The following is a 22,154-nucleotide window of genomic DNA, read 5'->3' on the forward strand; positions in this document are numbered from 1 at the left end:
ACAGCCATCCAATCGATCCCGACTCTAGTGGCCCTACATGGCAGAACAGAGCGGCCCCTTTTGGGGTTCCCAAGACCTTAAACCTTTCTGAAGGATCTTCTCTTTATCACATGGAGGGACCAGTGAGTCCAGCCGCTGGCCTTGTGCTTAGCACCTCTCTTCAGAGTCCACAACGCCACGTGGCTGGTGGTGTGAGATTCTTCTAGATCTTTCTTCCTCTGCTGGCTCCTTCTCCCCCTTCCTCCCCATCTTCCCTTCGTGGCGTGAAAAACAGAAAGTCCTTATTTAGCCCACCACCCAGTGCGAACAAGACACTGGATCGTAGCTGCTATTTTACACCCCGTCGCCTTGTTTTTGAAACCAGAAACCATAGCGTGAACATTTCCCATATCATCATGTATGCCCTGAGCCGATGCCGCGTGGTACTTTCACGCCACTATGATGTTACACGGCGCTGGGTCTCCTTACCCGCTTCTCTGCCGCTGCCAGGCCACACGTCTGCCTCTGTCCATAACCCTGCGGTGACAGTCCCGCCGGAGGAACCGCCTCTTTGGATGGTGTTCCTCTTTGGGAGAGCTTCCTTTACGTGAGATGGCTGGGTCAGGATCCTAACCACCATAGAGTCTACAGATGGACAGATGGCGTTCCAGAAGGTTCTGTGAGTCCGTCCTCTTGGCGGCAGCAGCCCAGGGCAACGTCCTTCTCTGGTGTCCTTTCCTGGGACTGTCCCTGTCCAGATGGATCTTTTCGTTGTTGGCTGTTGTTTTCAGCTCTTAAAAAAAAATCGTACTGTAGATACACACACATGCCTATCTCTGAGAGCGCTCGTCCTGCCAGCTCTTTCTACATGCATGAGCCAATGACGCCGGTTGGCCACAGTGCGCAGCTGCTCTGAGAACTCAGCTCGTGGGGATGCAGCACCAGCAGCTCTGGGGTGGGAGGGTGGGGGACAGCCGTCTTCTCACATCGGTATGTCTATTGGCCGTGGCTTTCTGCTGGCCTCTTCTCTTCCTGAGGTTGTCACACAAAGGTCTTGCCACCTCCGGGGGCTATATTTCAGCAGCACTCTACATTTTTCAGAATCAATTAAAATCTTTAAAAAAAAAAGTTAAAACCTGTTTTGAATTGTGACCTCTGTGAACCCCAAACGGCATAACCCTATCTAGATGTCTAAGGGCCCCCAGTGATGTCCTGGTTACGCAGGTCTGGGCTGCGATCCGCCTGGTCGGCAGTTTGAAATCAGCAGCAGCTCCGAGGGCGCAAGACTGGGCTCTTTACTCCTGTGAACAGTGACAGAGTCAGATGCCCACGGGGGGCTCAGAGTCAGCATCGACTTGATGGCCGAGAGGGAAATAGAGATGCATCCCTTGACTCCTTAGTACAAAGTGACTGTCTGCTGGAAGAAGGAGCCCCGGTGGCCTAGTGGGTTAGGCTTTGTGCTGCTAGCTGCAAGCTCCACAGTTCAAACCCATCAGCTTCTCCAAAGGAGAAAGCTGAGGCTGCCTGCTGCCATACATGGGGGCAGCCCCGGCCACCCTCAGGGGGCAGTTCTCTTCTGCCCTATAGGGTCCATGGGCCGGAGTCGACTTGACACAGTGGGTCTGGGTCCTCAGAGGTATAGGAATAGAGTGTTGCCAACACCCCAGGACCCTTCCGAACCCTTCTTGACCCAGCACCCCCTCTCCCGGCCAGAGCTACACTGGCCTGACTTTCTGACACTCAGCCTGTTTTCCCTGGTTTTGCCACCCACCCTCGCAGGCCCACTCTTGTGGCTCTCACTCAGTGGACCACACTCTGGGTGCTCCTGCTCAGGTGGTGGTGTGCCCTCACCGTGTGCTGCGCTGCTGTTCTCAGGCACCTGGCGTGGGGTCAGGCTCTCATTCGTGAGAATAAGCCGGGGCTCAAGGAGCCTTCTCTGGGCTGGACAGGGTGGGCTTGGAGTGGGAGTGTGCCGTGGGGGTCAGTGAGATTTGGGTGAGAATCGTCCCCTGGCTGAGTCAGAGTTTGTTAGCCCAGTATGGGGCGAATGCAGAGGTGGGGTGCCTCCGACCTGACCTGGTTGTGGGCCTGATAGCGGGGACTTTCACAGGCGGTGTGCAAAAAGCAGAGGGTGTGTGGCTGGCGGAGGGTGGGGGGTGTGGGGGATGCTGCAGAGGACCCGAGCATGCGGTTGGACTTCCGGCCCGAGAGCACTATTCTTACAACCAGCCTCGGGGAGGAAGGTGGCAGCAGAACTAGTGCGCCTGCCTTTCTGTTTCCGCCTTGGGTGCTGTGTGTGAGGGGGCGTGTGGGCTCCTGGGGGTGGGGGTGGGAGTAGGAAAGAGAGAGGGTTTTCTGTGGCTGGTTGGACAGCGGCCTCGTCCCTCTCCATACCCACTCAGGCCCTGCCTGCTTTGTTTCAGCCGTTAGATCTCTGTAACCCTGCCCGCACCCTCCTGCTGTCAGAGGAGCTGCTGCTGTACGAGGGGAGGAACAAGGCTGCCGAGGTAAGGCTCTCCTGTGTGTGTGTGTGTGTGTGTGTGTGTGTGTGTGTGTGTGTGTGTGTCCGTCCGTCCTCCCGGGTTCCCTGGCCAGCCATCTCCTGGCCCCAAACTTTCCCCTCTTCCTCATGGTCTTAGAGTGATACAATCTCAGGGTGAGAGACCGGGCTCCTCCCCCGATCTGATCCAATGGCCACTCAACTTTTCTCTGGCGTGGACCACTGACAGGGAACTCACCTGCTCTCAAAACTCTGTAGTTGATCCTTGATGACTAGAAATGTTTTCGTGTCCAGCCCCATGGTGTCGTGGATGGGGTCAGCGGTTGGAGACCCCCAGCTGCTCCGTGGGAGAAAGATGAGGCTCTCTGCTCCCGCAAAGATTTACAGCCTTGGGAACCTGCTGGGGCAGCCGCTCTATCTGTCTGCTCTGCCTGCTAGGCCCCCACAAGTCAGAATTGACTTGGTGGCAGTGTGCTTGAGGTGTGTGTGTGTGTGTGTGATTTTTAAGGCACCCCACTGTTCATGCCCATTATCTCCCAAGAGCTGCAGAGAGAGGAATTCACCCCAGCGGTGATGAGCCCCTTTGGGTGAGAGGATACACATTGTTGTGAAAGAGAACTTTTGGAGGGGCATCAGTCACCTGGGATTCCTGGGCACCCTGGGGGAGCCTCACTCACTCGTCCCACCGCCAGGGCTGGCTGGGGTCCAGCTCAGTGGCCTGGGTTGCTGTCTAACCGAGAAGAGGAGTTGGAGGACTGGGGGGCTGACTGGGCTGCCCCAGGGGCCTTGGAGTTGAGGGGTCAGGCCCTGACTCAGAGCTGGCAGCTTTGCGGAGGGGGTCATAGGAGGTTCAGGGAACGATAACCAGTTTTAGCGCTGCCACTGGCTGGCTCACGGTTCTCCCCTTGGTTCCTCAGTCTTCCCATCTCAACAGTGGGTGTGTGCGTACTTGGGGCAGCAAGGATGAGACCCGAGGCGGGCTCATCTCCAAGGGCCCGGTGAGCCCCTCAGCATTCTGTGTGCTTATGGCTGGAGCAGGAGGCTGGTGGGTTCTGCGTTTTGTTGTTACAACAAGTCGACCAGAGCCCATGCATCCCCAGCGAACAATGAACGCCTTCTGCTCGGAGAAAGCCCCCTGGGAAGTGTCGGGGGTTGCCGCCACTCGGGCCCTGGGCACTGTCGCCCCACCTGCTCTCCGGGAACTTCCCGAAGAACCTTGATGATGTCCCTTATGAAAAGCCCCGTGGAAATGAAACTCCTGTCTTTCAGGAGGTTAGAGTTTGGGGACCAGGAAGTCTTTTGGAGTTGTGCTCGGCAAGCGAGCTTTCGGTGGGAGCGTCAGTCAAGTGGTGAAGAGTCCCTAAGAAGGCCTGCCTATAAACACACCACTCAGCAGAGTGCCCACTGGAAATGACAGCCACACTGCCACCTACGCCCGCCTGCTCTTAATCTTACCTTTGTCCACGGACCAGTTAGGTCTGTAGGTGGCCCGCGGGTACAGTTTATCTCACCGTGCCTGCATCGGACACACTAGACCCCGATTCATTCTTGGAGCACCTCCTTGGATGTCCATGCTCTGGGGATGAGGAGGCCAAGACTCGGGTGGGAGGAAGTTGGGCCTGAGGCTCTCAGGGCCTCTGAGGGACGGATGCAGGGTTAGCACTCGGGCTACTGTCCCCCCAAACCCTCCCCTACAGAAGCCTTATGTGGTTCCTGTACAGACAGCCCACCGAGTAATCTGTGCAGAGTGGATCTCAGCCTTCGAACTCAGAACCCTCCCCCTTTAGCTATTGACGCGAAGACAAGTGACGTGCGCGCATTTCCTTTTTCCTTGAAGTGTGCTGGGCACCATGTATGTGGATCTTGGTGCTCTTACTGTATCACTCGGGGCCAGAAAACAGAGACCAGTGTAAGGAGGGGCTGGATACTTCGGTAGTAAGAATCTCAGTGTAGATTGGGCTCTCAGAAGCCATCTCTTCTAATTGTCTCCCCCGGTTACGAGTTGGGCTGGGATCCGCAGGGTCGGCAGTTCGAAACCTCCGGCAGCTCCTTGGGAGAAAGACTGGGCTTTCTGCTCCCTTTACGGTCTCAGAAACTGACCAGGGCATCTCTATGAGGCAGCATGGACTTGATGGCAGCTAGTTTGTTTCTCATCCCCAGAAGGAGCCCTGGGTTAAAGCACTCAGTTGCTAACTGAAACGTTGGTGGTTCGAACCCCACCGTGGCTCCCTGGTGAGGGAGCTGCTCCGTGAAGGTTACCACCTGGCGAGCCCTTTGGGGGCGGTTCTGCTCTGTCTTACAGGGGGCACGTGAGAGCAACGAGAGCCCCAGCACATGTGCTTACAGCCACCTCTTGAATCTCTAGGGGGCCATCTCTTGGCTCTCTGACTCCATCCAGGCAGCCGGTTTGGTTTGGGTCCTCCAAACCAAGTCAAACTCATTGCCACCGAGTTGATGCTGACTCACAGTGACCCTAGAGGACAGGGTAGGACTGCTCCCGAGGGCTTTGTGGCTGGAGGAGGCTCAGTTTCAGGAAGTTCTTCTTGAACTTAGCAGGCATCTTCATCCCTCGGTGCTCATTTCTTGGCTCCTCGGTCTGTCTTCCCCTGTGGGCCTGGTTGCCTGGCTCGTGTCTGTGTACTGACCCAGTCCCACATCATGAATTGTCCTCTTTGCTTCCTGCCCCAGAAGCCATAGGTGCCCTGCACATGTCCCTAGAGCAATTCACCTCGCCCCTTAGGGTTGCCATGAGTCAGAGTGGACTCAGGGGGCTGGGTTTGGCATTTTCGATCCAGCGCACATCAGCCCTTGGGAACAGCCTCGTTTTCATATATTGCAAGCAATCGTTATTCAGCTTCCACAAGGTAGCCAGGCCCTAAGCCTGGGTCCAGGGTTAGGATGGGGCACAGACAGACACGCCCTCCTTTTATACACTGATTGAGTTGACCATTAACCGAGGCACAAGGTCTTTTCTGCAAACTCTGCCCTTGGACCAGATTCCCTGGCGGAAACTGGGTGAGGAGCCTCTAAATGCCCTCCAGATTGCCAGGGCTCCCTAACAGTGTGGCTCCTTCACCCGCTGCTCTTTGGGGAATTGGACGTGTCCCTCCGGAGCGAGCGTGGGGAAGGCACAGGGCTGCCCCTGCGACCTGCTGTGGAAGGCAGCAGGTAAAGGGGGCCACAGGGCTGGGCTCCGTGGACTGCGGGGCCAGGTCAGCAAGATACTGGGGAGACGGGGAGGACCACCTGCTCTCCCCTGGCACGCTTGCCCTCTCTGCCCCACTTCCAGCTGAGTGCCAGTTCTGCTCTTTCCCTGACCCGACCTTTGGGGAAATTCTTCATCCGTGCCTTAATCACTTCCTGTCTAGACTGCGTTCTCAGTTCTGGGAATCTGGGGGCGGGGCCGTGGTCCGGAGCTTTTCTCACCTTGCTCATTGCCCCTCCCCGCCTGCCAGCCCTCTCGAGCTGGTGTAGAGACTTACTTGCTGGGCTGCTAGCCGCAAGGTCAGTAGTTCGAAACCACGAGAACCCCTCTGCAGGAGGAAGACGGGGCTTTCTACTCCCGTAAAGAGTTGCAGTTTCAGCAACCCACAGGGGCAGTTCTGCCCTGTCCTGAAAGGCCACTGTGAGTCGGAATGGGCTTGCTGGCAGCATGTTTGGGGTTTATTGTTTTTGGTTTTGGAGACTTCTGATAAGCCCTCTTCTCCAACTTTTCCCCTCCGGCTTCCTTATGGGTCCTTGCAGGGGTTAGGGAAGTGGGGTGGGAGAACAGGGTGGGGAGGGTACATTACCAAAAACCCCCAACTAAACTCGCTGCCACAGAGTTGATGCCTAGTCATGGTGATCCCATAGGATAGGGTAGAACTGCCCTGTGGTTAGAGTCTTTCTCTCCCATTGCCTGCACTTTGGGGTCCTCCGCTCCACCCCCTGTCTCCCCCCCCCAGTTCTCCTGGGCTCTTGGCCCATTTTCTCCTCCTCTCATAACTTCATCATTCGTCCTCTCCATCCCCTTTACCCCTCTCTCTGTGGTACCCCTGCTTAGACTCTGCCTCAGGCAGGGGCGAGATGGTGACAGGCATGTCACTGCTCTGGGTAGTGAGAGAACTGGGCAGTGGTCCCTGGCTCTGCGACTTCGGATAGGTCGCTTCACCTCTCTGAGCCATAGGACCAGCAGAGGAAAGCAGGGCCGCCGCCTACCAGGCAGGACCCACTGAGCGCAAAGGAAGTGCTCAACAAACGGGGTGCCCAGCGCTGTGCTGGGTGGAATGGAGACAGGGCTGTGGTGGGCAGGCGTTGGAGGAGGACACCACTAAACTCTTCCAGCTGCAGGTTCCAGCTCCCCAGTGCTTGGGTCCCCACCCCCGAGAGCCCAGACCCACTGAGAGCCTCATCCTCAGGGACGGTCCCCCTTTGTCTCTGTGGCCTCAGTCTCAAACCACTCAGTGCTGGACCTCAGGAAGACTCTTTCAGAAAATACGCGTGTCGTCTTTAAGACAGCGAGGGCCTCGCAGTCTGATTGGGGAACATGCAGGACAAACCCGAGCGGGTAAGAGTGAAAAACTAGCCCCCCAGAGGAAGCCACGTGGGTGTTGGGGTAGCGGGACGTGGGGTGGCGAGCTTTGGAAAGGACAAGCCATAGGGGTCTACGTCACCTGTCACAAAATCACAAGACACCATGTTGCGTGTCTCCACGTGTCTCAGTTGTGGCTTCTAGTGGATTGCTTCCCATTTCCCCCGCTGAGTCGCTCCACCCACAGGGACCCCCATGGGAGAGTGGGCCCATGGCAGCAGCCCACCGGGTCTTCTTCCCGCTGAAACGCTGGGGTGGGGGTGGGTGTTGAGCAGTCAGCCTTTCAGTTAGCACCAAGCACGCACCCATGTGTGGCACCAGGTGCCCTTCCTGCACCTCTTGACTTGTTCCTTGGCGGCCGCCCTGAGTCTCTGCCCCAGGAAGGTGACCTGGTTCCTTTTGTTCACCCTTTCTTGGTGACTGTCTGCACCATTTCCCCCTATTTATTTTTATTTTTTTTAAATGACAAGAATGCCGCAGCAACGTCCTTATATGTGCATATTTATACCTCCTCGCGAGTGTTTCTGTAGACTCAGCCTTGAAAGCAGAGTCGCTGGGCCCTCTTGGGCATCTTGGTTCCAGATGTCAACATGTTGACTCTCTAAACTTCAGCCACGGCCCCAGCACACACGCACCACCGTGCCCCTTAGGTCGTGCCCGAGCCCTTCCGGCGCCACGTTCCCATAATTAAAGGAGAATTCCACATCAGCAATAATATTTATTTGCTTTGGCGAGTCTAAAATCGGGTTTTATTGCTTTTGACTAAAGGCTGCTGCAGGGTTGACGAAAACAAAGAACAGGGTCGTCTTTGGAGACATGAGAGGATCCAGTGGATTGTTTTCTTAACATAAAAATATGCCGAGCATCCTGATGGTTTACCTAAAAATAGGCACGTTGCCTCTGCTTTTGGAGCCCCAGTCCATAAAAGAGGAGCCGTGGTGGCCCAGTGGTTCCGAGTTGGGTTGCAGCCGGAAAGGTTGGCGGTTCGAAGCCAGCAGCTGCTCTGAGGGAGAAAGAGACTGTAAACAGTTAGTCTCAGAAACTCACAGGGCAGTCCTGCCCTGTCCTACAGGTGGCTGAGCCGGCTTGGACTTGATAACAGTGAGTGTCACACACGTGACAGGTTGCACATATGTCTTTGTCAGAGTGTAAACAACTTGCTTTCCTTTCACCTAATGTCATCTTAAGGCACGTAGAATTGTCTGGGAGGGATTTAGCAAGAATAACCCTCATTGTATGGCGCCGCCTTAGTCCCTGGTACAAAGAGCCCAAGAAAGCAATCCCCCGAGGAAGCCAGGCAGGGACCCTCACCGCTGTTTGCATGGAGGAGAAAACTGGAAGCTGAGGGGCTTAAGGGAACTTACTCTTGTTCATGGCTAGCTAGTGGCCCAGCAGGGCTGGGGGCGCAGTGTTTGCTGCACCAGGTTGCTAAATGCCAGGTGAGCAGTTTGAATAGATATGAATACGTGTATGAAGCACTACAGTCTCAGAAAACGCGTTCGGGTCTACCCTGTTGGCATCCACTCAGTGGCAGTGAGCCTTGAGCGAGTCGCCTGAAGAAAACAAACATCCCTGACAACTGGGCCGACAGTCGCCATCCTGACAAACGGGGAGAGTGGAGGATGCCGAGGCGCTCCGCGTACTTGGACCCGCCTTCAGCATGCCACAGAAGTCAGACGCCGAGGTTCATTTGGGCAAACCTGCTTAAAGCCACAATGCCACTCCGATGACTAAGGTGCCCTGACCCAAGTGGTGGCCTTTACCGTCGCTCCACGGGCATCAAGACGACGGAGGAAGAAGGACTGGCGCCTCTGAGTTGCGGCGTTGACGCGGATTACGGAATCCACCTGTCTTGAAGGCCGTGCGGCCAGGGGGCTCCGTTAGCCTCAGGTGTTTGGGACATGATGTCACGAGAGACCGGTCCTTGGAAGAGGAGCTCCTGCTTGGTGGAGTGACGGAGAGGAAGACCCTTGACGGGCTAGATGGACGCAGTGGCTCTGGCCCTGGGCTCGATCCATTGAGAGTAGCTGTGAGCATGGCGCAGGCCTGGGTAGCGCTTCCTTCTGCCGTGTGCAGGGTTTCTGTGAGTCAGAGCTGACCCGGGGCCCCTAAGAACCACGGTTGGCCAGAGCTTAGATAGTGTCCCCGGCGCGTCAGACTCCAAGCCCAGTGCCCTTGCAGCCAGACAGCTGCAAAGTGAAATCAAAGCACACACGCAACATTCCATAAGCTCACGGTCAAGGGCGCTGGGCTACAGACGGTGGGGCATCGGATCAGAAAGGTGGGCCTGGGAGGACATCCATGTAGAGGGAGGCTTGGAGAGGCCGTCTGCTGTGAAGGGCGAGGGCTGGGATTGTTCTGGGGATGCTTCCCTGCTGGGACATGGAGGGAGCAGAGGCAGTCTTACTGCTGGCCGGGCCTCTGCCGTGGGCTGAGGCCACACTGAGAGTTCGCTTCTGGTTCAGCCCAAGATGATGCCGACAGTTACCCAGCCCTCCAGGGGTCTGCAGAGCAGCCAAGGTCTTCCCTTGCTCTCTGCACCCCCCATCTCCCCAACCACAACACAGACACCCCCCAATCCCTACCCCACCAGGGCCTCTCTTCTTTTCCCTTCCTGCCCTTAGCAGGAGGCTGAGCAAGCACCGAGCATTCTTGAGCACTGCAAACCCTCCCTTCTCCCCAAGGCCTCAAAACTCTTACTGCCGGTGAGTCGCTGCTGACTCACAGCACCCTCCTGGACTGGACAGACCGGCCCCTGAGAATTGCCAAGACGGTAACTCTTGGTTTGCAGGAGTAGAAAGTCCCATCTTTCTCCCGAGGAGCAGCCAACGGGTGGTTTCGACCTGTGGGTGCTACCACTAGCAGTCCCATGTGTAACCATGATGCCACCGCGGGTCCCCACAGGGGCCCTAAAGGACCCCAGACTCACAGCCATTGAGTAGCGTCTGCTTCACAGTGGAAGGAGTCAACAGGCCAGATAGGAAGGGCTGAGTAGTGTGTGTGTGTGTGTGTGTGTGTGTGTGTGAGAGAGAGAGAGAGAGAGAGCGCACACGTCTAAATCTGAGTTCTCTCCGGATCCAGGTGACCCTGTTTGCCTACTCGGACCTGCTGCTCTTCACCAAGGAGGACGAGCCGGGCCGCTGCAATGTCCTGAGGAACCCGCTCTACCTCCAGAGTGTGAAGCTGCAGGAAGGTAAGGAGTGCCTGGAGAGGCCCCTTCCCGCAGCCGGAGGCCAGAAGCATTGTCTGCCTTTGTGTCTCCCGTGGGTGCTGTGTGTGAGGGCCATGTAGGCTCTGGCAGGGGCTGGGGGTGGTGTTGGGCTCTGTGCCCAGACCGGTAGGCTCTCAGACCCCATTCTGCTCTGGCACCCGACCTTTGCTCGTGGGGAGGGGCCTGTTGCAGAGGCACCAAGGGAGGTGATGGAGTGGAGTGGGCTCAGGCAGACCTGTGTTCCAGCCTGGGCCCTGCCCCTCTATACCCGTGTGACCTCGGGCAAGTGACTCGATCTCTTGGGGTCCATTTCCTCGTGCATGAGTGGGGCACATCAGAGAATCTCCAAAGGTGGCCTTGAAGATTACATGACGCCATTCCTGCGGAGTGCTTGCCACACACCACACAGATGCCCAGTATCTGCCAGGTGCCACCCGGCACCACACTCACCCTGGGACCAGGGACCCTGCTCCTGCCCCACCCAGTAGCACCGCCCATTCCATCCCCAGCAGAGGAAGGTGGGGCGTGGGAAGGTGCAGTGAGTTCCACACCATGCCTGGTGCCCTGGGATACTCAGGGAGAGTGGAGCAGGGCTGGGAGTCTCTGCAATGCTGCTTGGTTTGGCGCCTGAGGTCTCTGCAGAAAGGGGCTGGAGTTCCTCCCCCAGGTTACGGAAGCAGCAGCAGGCCTGTTTGAGCATTGGTGACAGGGCCAGAGAGGAAAACATGATCCAGCGGGAGAACTCTGTTTTGACGGGTTTTGCTCCAGGGAAACTTCCTGCCTGGTCTGCAAAGCTGCCCTGTGCGCCGGGTGCCCCGACTGTGCTTCCTCCTTGGACACCCAGCCGGTGTGAGAAACTCCCGCTCAGGAAGTCCCAATGACCTCCTGGGGCGCCAACTTTCTCCTGCCACTGGCCTGGGCGGCCCAGCCTAGCGGGGCCCTGAGGCTCCCACCAGGACACTCCCCAGGACCTGCCCCAGGGCGAGCAAAGTGGCACTAGCAGGACTCTGCCCTTGGCTTTGCTGCCACCTGCCTGCCTCGCCTGGCCTGTGCCTCTCCTTTGGTCCCTCCCCCCAGCTTCCCCCATGCCCCCCACTCCTGCTGCCCCTCCCTCCCCCATACTCACTCACATCCCCCTTCCTCTCTGGCCCGCCCTCTTCAGCTCAGACAATCTAAGATTAAGACTTCTTGGACTCAAGGGCCCACTTAAATGTGGTGAGCTCAGAGGCAGGACCAATGCTGGGTCATAGGAGTGGGTTGGTGGCCAGAATGGAACCCTTCCCAACGACTGCCACCCGGGCTCCTCAGGTCTGGGGCCACAAGCCCAGGAGTCCCCTTTGCCCAGCCTCCTGCTTCAAGGAGTGCCCGAGTGGCTGGGTGTGTGGGTAGGGAGTGGGCTGCGGGGAGCTGCATGTGGGAGACTCTGGGCTTGGCTTTGCTGCTAACATGTTGTGGAACTCCAGCTGACCCTGCCATTTTGGGGGGCTTCAGTGCCTCTGACGAGGAACTAAAGGTTGGGGCAGCCTTCCAATTCTGGCCTGGCTCTGGCCTTCCCAGGTGGCCTCCAGGAGTGCTCTGAGAAGCGGGGCAGTTGCCTTTATGATCCCGCCCCTACCCCTCCTTTGAGTGGCTGGGGGGCATCCTGGGCTAGGAACCCTAAAAGCTTGATGCTGGAGGCAGCATGCACTCCCTCTTCCATTGGGGTGGCGATGGCCAGGGCAGGCTTGGTGGGTGGGGCCTGCAAGTGCAGCCACGAAGCCCTCCGGATGCCGAGCTGCCTGTAGGCACAGCCGGTGCAGGTCTGGCTTCTTGGGCTGGGGCTACTTCCTCTCCAGAGATGGAGGCTTGGCTAAATGAGGGCTGACGGCGGCCAAGGCCAGTCCTCCCCTCCTCAATGGCGATGACCACAATCTGTAGAGCTGGCTGCGTGGGTGGTGTGTGTGTGTGTGTGTGTGTGTGTGTGTGTGTGGCTTTGTTGGAGACAAATTACCTTTCACTTCCCTAGCTGTGTCAGCAAGGAGCCCTGGTGGCTTGGTGAGTTACTTGTTGGGCTACAAGCCACCAGGTCAGCAGTTGGAAACCACCAGCAGCTGTGAGGGAGAAAGAGCAGGCTTTCTACTCCCCTAAAGAGCTACAGTCTTCTCAGAAACTCACAGGGGCAGTTCTGCCCTGGCTTGCAGGGTAGCTACGAGTCAGCATGCACTCCGTGGTTTGGAGGACCTGTCGTGGCACATAGTAGGTATTCAACACATGTAGGGGGAAGAAAGGGAGGCAGGAGGCAGAGCCAATATCGGATGAACTGAGAACTCCGTTAACCGAGGTCCAAGCAGTGACAACCCCAGTGCCCAGCTAGACGTCAGTTACACACGCACACTGGGCTTGGGCACTGCACTGGGGGCCCAGCCACACCAGCTCCCTCTCCCTAGTCCTTCCCTGGGCGCTACTGCCAGCCTTCTCCCACAGTGGCCGCTTGCCTTGGGGGCCCCAAGGGTTCCGCCCAGCCCTTTCTCTGTCTGTCCTCAGGGCCCCACCCCCGTCCTGTCCCAAGGGCTCCAGCTCTCCTGAGAGCCCCAGGCTGACTGCCTGCGAAGGGAGCTGAGGACCAAGCCAGCACCCAGGCTGGGCGGCCAGTGGCAGTGAGACCAGGGTCAGCAAAGAGTCCTGGGGGCACAGTGGTTTAAAGCACTCAGCTGTCACCCAAAAGGTCAGCGGTGTGAGCCTGCCGGCTGGTCTGCAGGGGAAGGCCGTGGCTGACTGCTTCCATAAAGCTGTGCAGCCTCAGAAACTCCGTGGGCCCGCTCTTCTCCGCCCTACGGGCATGTTGTGAGCCAGTCTCTGGTTAGCCTGGCCGGGGCAGCATGCTTAGCGGTGGCGGTCAGCTAACACAGGACTGGGCTCACCCCATGATGCCCAGTCCTCAAGGTGCCCATTCCAAAGCTTCAATTTCTTTCCAGGCATTTATGGGGGCCCTCACTCCTTCCTCACCCGGGAGGTCTCCGGAGTCTGGTAGCCCCTTCTTCTGTGGGAGCTGCCAGGCCTGCTTCTCTGAGTCCTGAGTTTCCTGCCCTCAGAGGCCCGAGGGCCTGAGTGAGGCTTTTAAGAAATGCATCTGGGGCCTCGGCTGGCGCCTCTGTTGGCAGAACAGCCTCTGTTGTTTGTTCCTTTCAAATCAACATGTGCAGGGAGTTCAATTTGGGATCAAGAAGGCGATGAACAAGATGCAGTGCCCCCCCCCTACCTCCGCTGTCTTTGCTGCTGGCTGAGGGCTGCTCCCTGGCCCTGGGAATCTGCCCCACCCGGGGTCCAAGGGCTCCCTGCATCATGTCTGAGGACTCCTTAGCCCTCTGACCAAGTGTGCTCCGAGGGTCCACCACCTTGGGGGGCACAGAACCTCCTGGCAGGTGACTGAATGGAGACTAGCTCTCAGTCTGAGGTGCTGTCCTGCCCCCAGGACTCCTGGCTGGCTATTCACAGGGCCTCTGCCTGTTGTCCTCCACCCCAGCTTCTCCCAGGCTGCGGGGGGGCTGAATGGCAGGGTAATGAGAACAGGCAGAGAGCTGGCTGCGAACGATTGGGACACCTCCGGTCAGCCAGGGCACCATTGTGGTCTCTTCCTGCCTCTGTGTTTCTTTGTGTTTCTGCCTCAGAGGCGGCCAGTGTCACGCCCATAGCATGTCTTCCCAGCCTGCCGCCCTCTTTCCAGGGTGACCTGAAAATGTCCAGCTGGTGCTTGGGCTCCCCAACCCCCCTGGGGAGCCAGGTTCCAGTCTTAGGGACCCAGTGGCGTATTGGTCTCGGCTGCTGGAGCCCCTGGAGTTAGAACATGGGGAGCGTTTTCTGAGCACCACCTCAGCGTGCTCCTCAGCACCCACCACCAGCATCCCAGCCACCGCAGTGGAGGCGGCACCTTGGCAGCCCCCCCCCCGAGCTCATAGCCCGGTTGAATGCCAGGCGAGTCACCTGGCAGCAGCGGGGCATGGGCGTAACGCTGTGGTCAGGAGCATGGGCTTTGGAGGCAGGCGCTCCTGGGTTCTCATGTCAGCTCTGCCACGTGCTCACTGCATGAGTCATGTGGGCTGTTTCCCCTCCTGGGGCCTCAGTTTCCATCTTTGGGGAATGGAGACAACAACCGCTCCCAATGGTGGGCTTGGAGAAGGGCTGAGTTTGGGACCCTCAGCTGCTGGGGGTCGGGGTGTGTGGGGCTTCCAGGCTGAAAGCGAGGCCCCTCTGAACCAGACATCCCCTTGCTGACTCTCAAAGTGGCACAGGTAGTTGGACTGCTCCGTCTGCTGTCGCCTGCCAGACCCCCACCACACTCTGCCATTGAGTCGGTGCCGGCTCACAGTGACCCTGTAGGACAAGGTAGAACTGTCCCCTGTGAGTTTCCGAGACTGTCACTCTTCACGGGAGTAGAAAACTCCCCCTGCCCCCCACCCAGCAGCTGGTGGTTTGGAACTGCTGACTGTGTAGTGAGCACCCTGCACTTAGCTGCTGGTTATCAGGATTCCAGATTCCTACATATTCTTACTCAGCCCCTTGTCTCCCGCTGCTGCTGCAAGAGAGAGGCCAGGGCCCCTCCCTGCTGCCCACCACGCCGAGGCGCTATGGGGAGTGCTTGTGTGGGGGCTGAGACCAGGGCGGGCTGTAGGGAAGCACACAGAGGGGTCAGGCATGGGCTTGGGAAGCCAGCCTGTGACCGGGGTCTCTCCCTGACCTTGCACTGGCCTTCACATTTCTCATTGGGTAACAAAGTCCATCCAGGAGCTAAATGGCCCGTGTTGAATTTCATTCAACATGGCCAAGGCAGCTGGGTGGCTTCAAGGAGAACCACAGTGTCTGCGCCCTGGGCATGTCCCCACAACCATGATCGTGGGAAGGAGGGGGCCCTCCCTGCTAGATGGTGACTCCTTGCTCCCACGGAGAGCTGGGGCAGCTGCCATCCTGGGGGGGGGGGCTGCTGACCCGCAGGCGAGGCCCCAGAGCTGTGCATGACCTTGTTTATTTACTGGGAGACCTTTGCTCCAGGGGTTTCCTGACCCTTGTGCCTGCCTCCTTCTTCCTCTTTTTACCAGGAAGCACCGCACGCACGGGGCCTTGTGGCTGAGGCTGCTGGCCGAGCTCGCCAACGCACTGCTGGGGCACACTTGGCCAATTCTAATACAAGCTTGCTCTCTGTCCCCTGCCAGGTTCTTCAGAAGATCTGAAATTCTGTGTGCTGTACCTTGCAGAGGTGAGTCTGCCTTCTGAGTTTAAGGAGAGAGCCCTGGTCCTGGGGCTCGGAGGGGAGAGGTGGGACAGGGTCCCCACACTGGCCTCCACACTGACACATACAGGGGTCATTTCTGGGGCTGTGGACTGGGAAGAACACTCCCTTCCCTCTGATGGACAAGGAAGTTCTCAGAACGGACAGAAGGGCCCTGGCGATCCCTCCCTGCGCAGGGCCACCTGTGAGCTGACCTCGAGGTCAGGGCTTGGCTGCTGGGAAGCCCCTCGTTCAGTTGCTGACTGGCTTTCTACTCTGTAAAGAGTTAAGAGTCTCAGAAACTCACAGGGGCCAGTTCTACCCTGCCCTGAAGGGTTGCTGTGAGCAGGCATCGACTAGAGGGCTGGGAGTGTGCTGTCTTGGAGTCTGCTCGTCGACAACTGCACAGAAAGCGGCTGGTTGGACAGCACCGCCGAGGAAAGGCCTGGTGATTGGCTTCTGTAAAGACTCCAGTCGAGGTGTGCGGAGCAGAGCTAACGGCTCTGTTGGCTTTCTAAGGCTGTGACCTTCTGGAAACAAGCCAAGCCATCCGCTCTGCCTCTGGGTATGCTTTGTGAGTGGGTTTGAACACCCGCCCTTGAGGCAAGTAAGGGAGCCATGGAACCATTTTCACCACGCACGCACTCACAGCGTGGCAACGCCAAGCAAACCCTCTGGGGCAACCGATCCCTCCGGTCAGGAGCTCAGTGGGAAAATCCAGGGCAGAGAGGGTAGAGAAAAATGCAAACCAAATCCCAGTGCATATGGGCAGGCCAGACTTACTTACTGGTGTGCTTAGGAACTGTGGCCTTTGGACACCCTTCAGGCCAGGAACCGATCCGGCTCCCAGGGATCACCTTTTGCCAAACAGTTCACCAGATCCCTAGAGGGAATAAGAACATCAGGGCGGAAGGCAGTCTTCAGTCTTAGGGGGACCCCCAGGACTGCATGTGCCCTAGAACAGACCTCAGCAGGAAGGGGTGAGTAGAAATGAGTGTTCCCAGGGAGGACAGGGGGAGGGGACTGCTACATGGAGGGGATCGCATCCACGGTCGGGAAACCAGGCCTGGAGTAGAAACCTAATCTACTCTGCAAACCACCTCCCAATGACAACCAACAGCAACCGCAACCTGAACACAGACACACAGAGCCCTCCCCAACCAGACACAGACACACAGAGTCCTCCCCGACCCAACACAGACACACAGAGCCCTCCCCAACCAGACACAGACACACAGAGCCCTCCCCGACCAGACACAGACACACAGAGCCCTCCCCAACCAGACACAGACACACAGAGTCCTCCCCAACCAGACACAGACACACAGAGCCCTTCCTGACCAGACACAGACACACAGAGCCCTCCCCGACCAGACACAAACACACAGAGCCCTCCCCAACCAGACACAGACACACAGAGTCCTCCCCGACCCAACACAGACACAGAACCCTCCCCAACCAGACACAGACACACAGAGCCCTCCCCGACCAGACACAGACACACAGAGCCCTCCCCGACCCAACACAGACACACAGAGCCCTCCCTGATGACCCAGCACAGACACACGAAACCCTTGGGGCTCCGCTGGGCTCTGTAGCCCCCTGGATTGTGAGCGTGGGCATCCCCTGGAAGCCAACAGCTCGCCCTTCTGTCCCTCTCTTCCCTGCAGAGACTCCTCTGATTCTTGTGCCTGCCTCCTCCTCCCTACCACCCCTTTGCCGGGGTCTGCTCAGGGTTTCAGAAGGCCTGTCGGCAGCCGTGCCTTTACTGGGGCTGGCAACAGAGGCCAAAGATGATGACATCCAGGGGCTGCCATGGGGGTCTGGAGTGATGCCCACTCAGAGTGGCTGGTCTCTCCGTCACCTCTGTCTGGTCAGACGCTCGCATGAGCAGCACTCTGCTTTGGCTGAGCAGACAGAATGAAAACACTGGCAGGCAACTCCCTGCCTTGTACCGTTTGGTAGATCAAGTAGCATTCAGCCAGGCTTTTGACGGACGGGCAGGCTGAAAGCCACTGCGCCCTAAGCCTGCTTTTCCAGGCCCCAGAGGCTTCTCCAGTCCCCACCTCACATGCTACGAATAGGACCAGGGCCCCATCCGTGCTCAACCAGGATTCCTTAGCGCCCGTTCCCAGCCTCTGCCAACAGTTTAAAACTCCTTCACCCAACTGCCGGGAGACTCCAGCCTCACCTCAGGGTGAGGGCATGGCCTCCACTGCCAGGCCAAGAGGAATACACCTCCTAGAGAAGGAACCAGAACACTGATTGTGATTGCAAACCATCCCTTCCGCCCTGGCTCCGTCAGGAGTGAGTCTCTGAACAGACCCGTGCCTTGAGGGGGAGGGGATGAGAGAGGGGGGTGGGGAGCCCCCTGACGGGGATGGAGTCGATGAGAAGCTAGCTCCTTGGAAGAGAGTGGAGAGTGGAGGCTTCCCCGTGGTCAGAGCAGAGTAGAGCAGCACTCCGGGGCTGGAGGGCCCTGGATGCCCCCCCTGTGTTAGCCACATCCCCAGCCTGCATAGTGGGGTCAGGTGGACGTGGACACACTTCAGAGAAGATGTGGGGTGGGGGTGGGGGTGTCTTCGGTTGGTTCTGCGGAGCTCATGGAGCCCAGCACAGCGTGGGGGAAGGGGTTGTGAGCCATGCTGGGGAGAGCGGCCCCTCCATCCAGGAGGCTCTGAGTGCCCTGGACAGTGCCCGAAAGAGACCCAGATCCTTCACTGCCAAGAGCGCTTCCTGCCAGGCTGCGCTTGTTTTTCCCAGAGAACAGCACTTCTTCCTGCCCCGGTTTTAGCCCTGACCTCCTAGCCCTCGCTCCCAAGACTGAGGAAGGTCTATCGATTGGGGGCCTTTTATTTCAAGTCAGTGCCAGGTCATCGGACTGTGCGGGTCAGGGGCGTTGAAGCTCACAGGCAGGGAGAGGCCTGTGTTCCTCTGAAAGGATTGTTGTTTGGGGTGGGGGGGGGGTTCGAGGGAGTCTAGTTGGTGATGCTGGGGAGCCTGGGACATTCTTGAGGAGGGTTAGTATCAGATCCCATGGAAAACCACACTCAGATCCCCACCTGGGCTGGAACTTCCTGCCATGCACTGTGACCCCCAGAAAAGAGATCAGGGGAAGAGAGGAGGATTGGGGAGGTGCCTGGGCGGCAGGTGGATGATTCCCCAGCGGCCAGGTCCTGGGTGGAGCTGTCCTAAGCAGTCCTGGCCTCCTCGAGGTCTCTGCTCTTCTGGTGGTGGTTAGGCGCTGCCCAGCCCGTGGCAATGCTATTGCAAACCAGAATGCAACAAGACGCCATCCTCTCGGTTGTGAGGTCTGAGGTCATGGTTGCAGCCACCGCGTCAGCCCGTGTCCTTAGCAAACCCGTGCAGCCCACAGCCGGCCCAGAGCACTGCGGCCATTGGGTCAGTGGGCGTGTGGGCCAGGGCCCGTTTGATGAGCTGGGGCTTGACGCTGCCTCTGGGCTCTGGGGTTAGAGACCTAGGTCCAAATGCTGGCATTACCAGCTGCTCACCGGTGATCACCTCTGCTGCCGGGCTGATGACGCCTTGCAGGGCTGTTGTCCTGATTAAACGAGATTCAATAAGGGGCTGTGCCCAGAGCACTTAGCACCGGGCCTGGCACACAGCGAGTGCTCCATGCGTGGGGGCAGCTCTTCCTGCCCGCTTCTACTAAGGGGGAGAGCTTTCCGTATTCGTTTACTCCCCATTAAAGACATCACGGGTGATTTATTGATCTCTGGAAAAGAAGGCCAAGAGGAATAGCGTGCAACCTTCGCAATGGACATAAAGAGTTATGCAAATGTGCCGGGAGCCCACTTTGAGTGCCTCCTGCCCGGAGACCTGCTGGAGCCAAAGGCTGAGCCTCTCTGAGCCTGCGTGGTTGCTTGGTGTGTCCCCTCTGACACAGCCCCCCTCCCTGTGGACGTCACGGGGTCACTGCTGTCAGGTGCTGGGGAGTCCAGTCAGTGCCCCCTCATCGCGACCCCTCCCCCCCACCCGGTGACAGAGTAGAGCTGCCCCGCTTCCCCCCCCTCCCCGGTTTTCCTAGGCTGGAATCCTTATGGAAGCAGAGCCTAGGTCTCTCTCCTGAGAGAGCCACAGGGCGGGCTTGAACAGCCAGGGTTTGAGGTAGCAGCCGAGTGCTTAACCGTTGTGCTCCCGGGGAGCTGTAGGCAGACGGATTGAATGTCACGCAGGTTGAAACACTTAAGTCTTAGCGAGGGAAGTTATGGAGTTACCAAAGAAACCAAGACAAAGACACACACGTGAATGAGCTGAAGAATAAGGGGTGAGGCAGGATGGGAGTTCTGGGTGTCTGGTGGGCGGTGGGGCACCCCAGTTTCAGTGCTGCTGTGTCCGGGCTAGTGTGGGGGGAGAAGCAGGTGTAGGGGACCACATGATGCTGAAAGCACAGCTTCAGAGCCGATCATGGGATCAGTTGACTTGTGCCCGATTAAGAGGCAGGCAGGCAGTGTGTGTGTGTGTGACGGGGGTGGGGGTTCTGACAGGTGAGAGGTCAGCCTACCTGGAGGGAGCTGGCTCAGGCGCTGCCCTTGGGCTGGCCAGTCTCCAAAGCCTCCTGATAGCACTTGGGAGCAAGCACCTGCCCCAAAGCTTTGCTCCTTTAAGAGAGCAGACAGCAGAGTGCTCCATCACTAGTCCGAAGGGGGACGGTCTGGACCCGGCAGAGGTTCCTCAGTGGGTAGGCCTGCTGGTCTGCTTCTGAAAGTGCACAGTCACGCCGTTCTGCCCGGCACTCCTGGGGCCACTAGGAGTCAGAGTGGACTTGCCGCAGCTAGCACCAACACCTCGGGCAGCATCTTCTGGTGCAGGGCCAACCTTGGGTTCAGGTCCTGTGCTTCCGAGGGGTCTGGCTACTCAGCCCCATGCTCTCAGAGCGAGAGCCAGGCCTGCACTGTGGGGTGCTGCAGGCTGTCTGCCACCCCCACCCCCGGCGGAGAGAGCTGGCTTTTGATGGAGGTTCTTGGCAAGGTGTGTCCGGGATGGTTGCTGTGGGCCTCCGTCCTACGAGGGGTCATCACAGCGGCTGCCCGCCAAGGCTGTTGGAAGATGGTGGTGCCCAGGGCCACGGTGTGTGAGAGGGTGTCGGGGCTGGCTGCTCTCAAGGTGAGGCCCCGCCGAGGGTGGGGAGGCAGCCTAGCACGTTTTCGAGAGCAGCCCCCCTGTAGCTGCTCTGTGGCCTGCTGGCCAACAGATTTCGCCTTCTCCTTGCTTCCAGGGCCTAGTCTGCAGGGGAGACACCTCCTGCCATCAGAGACAGCAGCCTGGGGAGAGGAAGTCTCAGCAGCTAGTTGAGTGTCCCCTTCCCCACTCATTGACGATGATGCCACCTCAGGGGGTCTCAAGTCCCTCACAGCCTTCCTTGGGTTTCCCACCCATAAAATGGGAAGAACCATCCAAGTCCTCTCCAGCCCCCCCCCCCCACCACTCCCTCTTCCAGGAGTGACCAAGATCACAATGAGGTCATGAATGGGAAATGCCTCTCTTTTTTTAAACTTTGGTAGTGAAAAGGAATTGTGCTTAAGGTGGCATTTTAGCTTCAGAACAGAAAGAGGGAGGGGCGGAAATGGAGGCGCAGGGAAGCTGAGGGGTTAGTTGAATGAAGCTCACACATCGAGGCCTGCTGAGGCTGGGCTGGGAGGATGGGCCAGCTTGATGGGCCTTTTCAAGCTGGCTGAGAAGTCATGCCCACGCACCAACCCCTTCACAGGGAGGAACGGGATAAGATGGGGAGCACAAAGCCCTCGGGGCACCCTCCACCCCACCGCCTTCTCTTGGGGGGTGGTCTTGGCGTCTTTTCCTGGACACGTCCTTCTTGTGCAAGGGGTTCTGGGAAGCTGAGGGAGCCTGTTGCTACATGGCAGCTTCATGATCACCTCCCCATGTCCAACCAGCTTCCTGTAGCCATGGGCAGGGCTTCCTTCCCTCTCACCGCCAGTGCTAACGGAAGACCCCTGCTTCTGAGTACCGGAGGGCCAAAGACCAAGGGTGGGCACCTGGGGGCAGTGGGCCCTCTTCCTGAGGACTGCGTTAGGAGGACAGGGCAGACAATGTCCCAGGATGCTGTTAGATGCTGCACAGAATGCTCCCGTCCCGCCAGAGCCTTTGCATTAGCTCTTCCTGCCTGGAACAAGTCTCCCCACACCCGTCCCCCCATGGCTCCTTCATACTGCTCCCGCCTCAGCCCAGGGGTCACCTCTTCGGAGAGGTCATCTCTGGCCGCCCAAGAGGGCCCCTCCCACTAGGAGCTGCACCATCCTTCAGCGTTTCCTTGGTCATTTGTCCGTGGGCTCAGCCCCGCAGTCTGCAGGCGAGAGCTTCGCTGCCTCACTTACCTCTATTTCCATGCGCAGCCCAGCCGCTAACCCCAGCCCAGGAGGGGGACATGCTCATCAACACTGACAACAGCTGTCTGTCTGTAGAGGGCTGCCGTTGGCCTTCGGGCTTGCCCGCCCAGGAGTTGTGCTAAGCAGGTGTCACCATGATCCGGGCCATTCGACCGAGCGTTGGGGAGTTCCCTGGACTCAGCAGCTAGACAGAGCCGGGATGTCAACCGGATTGCAGCCTGTCCAGCTGCGAAACCAGGGAGGCCCGGATAGCTAGCAGCACGGTCTTGCCCCCTTTGTTCGAA

At 58.3% G+C, this 22,154-nt stretch overlaps 1 protein-coding gene across 4 annotated transcripts in view; it reads left to right on the top strand.

The window, feature by feature from the left end:
- Positions 1-22,154, top strand: part of RGS3 (regulator of G protein signaling 3) — a 95,745-nt gene that overhangs the window by 12,936 nt on the left and 60,655 nt on the right. For all 4 annotated transcript variants that reach the window (XM_075560357.1, XM_075560358.1, XM_075560359.1 and 1 more), the window contains exons 7-9: positions 2,403-2,486; positions 10,131-10,242; positions 15,447-15,490. In XM_075560357.1, coding sequence (XP_075416472.1) covers positions 2,403-2,486; positions 10,131-10,242; positions 15,447-15,490 — 240 coding nt within the window. The remainder of the gene's footprint in view (positions 1-2,402; positions 2,487-10,130; positions 10,243-15,446; positions 15,491-22,154) is intronic.

This window comes from Tenrec ecaudatus, chromosome 10, assembly GCF_050624435.1.
Source record: "Tenrec ecaudatus isolate mTenEca1 chromosome 10, mTenEca1.hap1, whole genome shotgun sequence".
Taxonomy (NCBI): Eukaryota; Metazoa; Chordata; class Mammalia; order Afrosoricida; family Tenrecidae; genus Tenrec; species Tenrec ecaudatus.